Here is a 6,299-nt window from a genome sequence, read left to right as displayed (position 1 = left end):
GAATGAATTTCTTATGAACATATTGAACAATCTGTTTATATTTTACTAAATTTTTGTTGATGGAGTCTAAACTTAAAAAAAGTTTGTCTATGAACAAATTTTCTATTTTAAAAAAGAGAAAGAGACATGCGTTATATGGATGTGACAAAAAAGGGACACGGTTTTTGGGAGACGACAAACTTTTTTAGGATTTCTGTGAGATAAAATGCACAATCCTAAAGCAATAATACCCAATGAATGTAGAAGGGATGTCTTTTTTATAGAACATAAAATACTTTCTTTATTTCCATGTGTCCATTTATGAGGACTATGTAGAGTTATGGATGTGACAATCCTGAAAATTGCACTTACTTGACTATGAAAAATCATGCACTAAAAATCAAACAAATGCTTTACAAATTTGAAGTGACATCTTACGTGGGTATTTGAACCACCAAATGTTAATATCTGTTACCATTAGTAAAAACATTTTCACGGAATTGCCCATCTGCATCTTGGGGCCACAGGCAGGAAACCCTGGAGAGATGATAGTACACATCAGCAGTGTGTAAACTCAACAGTAAATTGTTTAGTGTTTTTGTTTGTTTATTCAGTACACCCTGAAGATGTGTTTTTTTGTGCGGGACCCTGGTGGTTAAGTAAGTGTGATTGATTTCTATAATAATATAATAGTAAGTCCTATAAATAAACACTAACATTAGTAGCCTAATGTAAAACAAGCCTTGTTAAGTGTTAATAGGCTTATTAAATATAACACATTTAAATAAATATTTATTTGATAAATGTTAACAATGTCAAGAGATTATGAATTACCCCAGTAAGTAACTGTGCAGTGATCCTTCTCTAGAAGCAAATGAGTTTAGTATCAGCCTTTACATTTGATTCACTTTAATAAAAAACAACAAAATAAGTAAAAAAATCACAAAACGTTTCTCGTCTTTTTAACATTTTTTTTATCGTTACCAAAATATTGCAGGGTAAAACAGTTCATGTGTGTATAATATAGATCAGTGTTCTTGTTTTGTTAGGATCGGCTGACACAGCACACATCAATTCAATGAGCGGCCATTTTTCCTAAGCGCATCTGCACGGGAAGTGACGTCATTTTGCTTTTACCGTCAATTAATAATGAATTATTCAGGCCAGCGAAGTATTGGCTTTTGTAGAAAACTTATAAAGATATATTCCTTATCCTTAAACTTATGTTCAGTTATGAAACTCAAACAACAATCTTTAACAACTGCATATATTCTTGTAATAGTGAATTTAGCATATTTACACTTGATTCCAGCACGATTTCATTATTAATTATAATTACCCAGATCATAACGAAAAAACAAGGGAATGAGTAAAGATAATACCGAATAATATATCACAAAAAATGACGATAGTGAAAGATTGGGTTAGACTGCCACCTTGTGGATAGCCTGCTTTTACAAGTTGTGTGATTATTAACAATGAGCAATATTTAATGTTCTTTTATTTATTCAGATATATCTTTTAAATCTATCCTTTACAAAAAGTCACATTTCTCTGATTATTAAGTGAAACAGGGTTGATAGGCTATCAGATGCTTGTAGTATATGACATGTGACTCAGTTCCACGTAAACAAACACAGAACATTTTGTTTGATGCAGTTAACAATACCTGCAAACGCATTTATGAATCCTGTTTTCTTCCCTATATCAATATATAACTCAAAAGCAAATATATGTTCATCATTATTCCTGAATCATGCAAAATTTCCACCACTCGCTTTCCTTTTATCGTCCGCAATTTCAAAAAACATTTGTACATATTATTGTTGTAGGCCTATACATTTTAATTGTAAACATTGAGTAAGTGTTTATTTTAACTTCTAAGTCGTTTAACTTTGAGTAATAAATAACATGTATTGTTAAAAGAGCAATTATATTACTATAAATAGTATTTTTGCTTTCGCCCCGCAACAAGCATTTCACCACTCTGTACACACGACAAGTATAGATTTAAATAATTCATACGAAAAACACACGAGCAAAACACCTTTTCCGCGCACCTGACGTATTACCCTTATTTAAAATGTGTCTAACGTTACACAAATGACGTCACGTTCTAGTGAGACGCCCATTACATTTAAATCTCATCCATATCTGACTAAAACTTAATTCCTCGCGCACTTAAAAATTGTAATGCGTCCATACATGTAAATTATAAATAGGTCGGATCTTGTCTCTTACCTTTAATCCAGGAAGACAGAAAAATGAACGCTTATAGGTGACACGAACCATATAATATAAAAATATGTAGAACAGTTCAAATCTGTTTTTTCAACCCGAGAACCACGTACAGCGCCCCTTTAATAGTTTTGCGTTACATTTAGAGACTTCTGACGTCATAGGCAACTGCTTAGAAACTACAATACACCTACAAACGGCGCAGGTTACAAGAAACCGTAAACATCTTTTGTATAGGCCTCTCTGTACAGTTTTCAGGTACAGCAATATTGTTTAGCACCCTTGCGATGTAATTTTATTACTTGTTTGTTCACCTCGCGGCTTTGACAAGCGATATCACTCTTTCCGTTTTCCCGCTCATTCTCCGTCACGTGCTTCCTGCTGGAACATTCTTCCTGACTCGGTCCGGTCAACCACATCTCTTACAACCTTCACAAAACTACGTAAACCCATCTCTTCTGTGAGGAAAAAATGACGTACACTAACCCTCTCTTTCTCTCAACAGGTGTTGGTCTGGCTTTTGTTGAAACTAGTAACTTTGTATTATTGCTCCCTGAACTCCCTGTATGTCGCTTTGGATAAAAGTGTCTGCTAAATGATACTGTAAATGTTTCCGGATTAGTAAAATGATACTCGCTGTAACAAACACCATATTCAAAAAAGGTCAAATATCCACACAGTCAAAGAAAACTCATGGCATACAGTTAGAGTCATGTTTATTTACAGCAGAATCCTGACTAAAGAGAAGAAAGGTAAGGTTAGGAGAGCCGAAATGCTTTCAGTACAGCTCATTTGGATCCACATTTCATTTCACTACACTTTTTAATTTATTTATTCAAACATTTTTTATACAGAACCCTTTTGGCTGTTAATGTTGAGCTTAGCGCCCTCTGCAGGCAGGGAGGATGATGGAGAAAGTACAAAATGAAACTCCACAGCATTAAAGGAAACTGGGAAAGTACAAATGATGGGATTAAAAAACAAAAACAAGCCAAACAAAAAAGTAATAGTTCATAAAAAAGAACATTTGTATTTCTTTTCAAAGCAATCACCATGATTATGATCTGTATTGTTCTTTTTTCGTAATGTCTATACGGGTGGCAGAGGAACAGTGAGTGGGATTGTGGGTAAGATAAAGTCTGTGATGCTCAAGTTAACCGTGTCCCACTGCCAGGGACCAAAAGTTCATACTGAATATTCGTCCGACGCACGTTTATGCGTGGGGTCAGAACGGTCCAAAGTCTCATCGCCCCGGTCCCCTCTCCTCATTTTATTAAATCTCTTGTGCGACTTTTCATCCACGACCCCGTGTCTGAGTTTCAGAGTGTCGCACAACCGATCGCCCTGGAAACGCAGCTTTAAAGAACGACACGCTGTACAATTGACATGCAAGGCCAGACACCTAACAGATTAAAAAACAGGTAACAACAGGTAAAAAAAGCAAACAGACTGAGCCAGCAAAATGCATTATTTTCTACAACGTGTAACACACCCACTCACTCGAGTTTACAGAACACACGCCCTCTGTTCCAGTTTAACCATTATAGATCAGACTTTCTCAAAGGAATGGCTACAAACAAAAATATTAATGCTTGAAAGAATGAAATACTCATGAAAGATATTTCAGCCCGTTTAAATTAAGATCCACAGATTTGAGTAAAATCCATGAAGAATTTATCCAGGGGCGCGACGGAGCTTGTGCTCAACGGTCCATCAGACCCCGTGGAGATAACAACCCTACATTCATACATGTACATCACACGTCCTTAACTTCAATGGTCAAGCCGCGTACACGTCAGCTCGTTTGAACCATGTGAATGGGCCTCATTCAAGAACACGAGCAGATTGAGTTCCTGTGTGTCGTATGCAAACCATTCTTACGCAAATCGTCACATTTAATTTAATGGGACAATTTCCATCGTAATGGATTCATGGGCGATGCGCACAGAAATGTGTCCTGCCTCGTGATTCGTAAATGTGCCCAATGTGTCTTATGAAAGACTCTGTGTACATTAGACAAAAGTGACCTTAGCAGAGCCATCAGCCTAGACAAAAACCCATTTATGGGAAAAAAAACATTTCCCGTCAGTGCCATTGCCTTTCGTTTCATTCGGCCACGACTCCATTGAGACCTAAAAGCCAGAAAAAAATTAAGTTCCTCTTCAAACACACACGCACACACAAACTTGCACCTCAACATGATAACCCCTAATACATGTGTACACATATATACATAGGGCCGTACGCCCTGACAATTTATAATGCATCAATTCTGTATATGCCAAGAATAAAATCTTTCTAAATAAAATACATGTTTCTGCAAAGGGTGGGGGGGTTTGTTAGGGGTGTCGGTGGAGGTCGATGCGGGTGTTGTTTTATCAGAAAGAGAAAGAGAGAACGAAGAAAAGAGGAGTTTGAGAAACATCGCTGTCCTCTACTGTGTGCTGGTCCCTTATTGAGTCATCATCGTCACACGCCGCGGCAGAATCCACGTCCCTCGTTTGCCAATGGTTCAGAACGGTAAATAAACAAATCTCGGTTTGTAAATCCGTTGCGTTGCCGAACGTTAAAAATGGAGCAGCTCCCGTCACGTCAACAGAACAACTGATCCGGTGAAGAGTGGCTGAGCAAAACACAGGAGATGACGGGGAAAAAAGAACGTTGAAGAAAGTGATGGAATGGAAGCAGGAAAGAGGTAGTGAAAAACAGCGAAGGACTTGAGCGGTTCAGATGCAGCATGGCGAGAAGCGAAGGAATGAAGAATACGGGGACGTGAGGAGCGCAAGAATCCATCTGGCAGTGAAGTCCGCGTACGGCTTGGCATCCGCTGGCTAGAGGATGACAACAGGAATGAGGGATGATGAGAAGAGTTCAGTTCCTCTCTTCAGACCTCTCTCTCTCTTTCTCTCCGGTGGGTGGTGGCCGGGTGGGAATCTGTGCTGGTTGGAGCAGCATCATACCTCCAAGAAACGAGAGCTGGTGGCCTTGGTGTGGAAGGGCTCGGACCACATGCGCCGTAGGTCCCCCTGTAAAAACAACAAAGAGACACGGTGATTTCACAAGGTGAAGCAAACATATTTTTATACAACACACAGACCTCGGTAATTAAATTGTTTACTAATTCTTCCTTTATTAAACTATGAACAAACCAAAACTACACAAATGTCAATGTATTTTGATAAAAGCAGTCATGCAAAGACTATTAGAGTAAAATACATTTCACTCAGCACAACATCATAGCGCACAATGTCACTTCAGGTTGTTTTTCGGCGTCGCTGGCATATTTAAGGCTTAAACACAAGGATGGCGTGAGAGCCTGAGGCTAGCGCATAAGGGGCGGGTGACAGCCCAGTGTTGCAACAATAGTTTCATCCTATGCTTGGATTGTGTGTTTGGGATTTTATGACTAGAAAGTATTTGGTTTCCTGCTATGAAACACATACAGTTTCAAAATATAAATAGGTCAAAGCAGTGCGCTAGACAAACTTTTCCCACTTTCTCAGTGGGTCACACAAACTTACAGTTTGGACGCACCTTTTTATAGTAATCATAATGATAATTAACAGTCGGCTATAGACCGCTTCCTATTTGTGATTTAAAGCTTGCGTTTTATCATTTGCGCACATGTACAGAGTTATAAAAAGTACAGGTTACTTTTTAATGTATCCGTTTTAATATTGCGATGGTGACGCGGCACTGCTTTTCAAGTGTCACACAGCAGAGCCACAACTACTACATGTATTATTTTCCCGTATGTTTTTCTTTTTTATTAAAAATATTCATAACTCGTAACTATGTCATGAAATATCTGATATTCCGATCGCCAAATATGTGTCTGTGAAACCGTTTTATCCTTTTATAAAGATTGTGTTAGTTGAGCTAGCAGGATGGGCAGCACGGTGTTAGAGAATCAAGAGAAGAATAGAGTAAGCTTTACAGTTGCTTACACTGCATATCTGATGTGAATAAAATTATATTTGAATGGATCGATCTTGCCGCTTCCATAGACATCAGTGTGTATTTTACGCAACTACGCACTTGTATTTAAATGTCTGAAGCATTAAATACATTATGTTGTTGAA

At 37.9% G+C, this 6,299-nt stretch overlaps 1 protein-coding gene across 1 annotated transcript in view; it reads right to left on the bottom strand.

The window, feature by feature from the left end:
* Positions 1-2,855: 2,855 nt before the first annotated feature.
* sppl3 (signal peptide peptidase 3) overlaps positions 2,856-6,299 on the bottom strand; it is a 31,035-nt gene continuing 27,591 nt past the window's right edge. The window contains exon 10 of the mRNA XM_079449151.1: positions 2,856-5,243. Within this exon, the coding sequence (XP_079305277.1) occupies positions 5,172-5,243 (72 nt within the window). The 3' untranslated portion in view covers positions 2,856-5,171. The remainder of the gene's footprint in view (positions 5,244-6,299) is intronic.

This window comes from Barbatula barbatula (assembly GCF_947034865.1).
Source record: "Barbatula barbatula genome assembly, chromosome: 24".
Classification (NCBI taxonomy): Eukaryota; Metazoa; Chordata; class Actinopteri; order Cypriniformes; family Nemacheilidae; genus Barbatula; species Barbatula barbatula.
The sequence above is the reverse complement of the archived record's forward strand: the minus strand, read 5'-3'. Positions and strand labels throughout refer to the sequence as shown.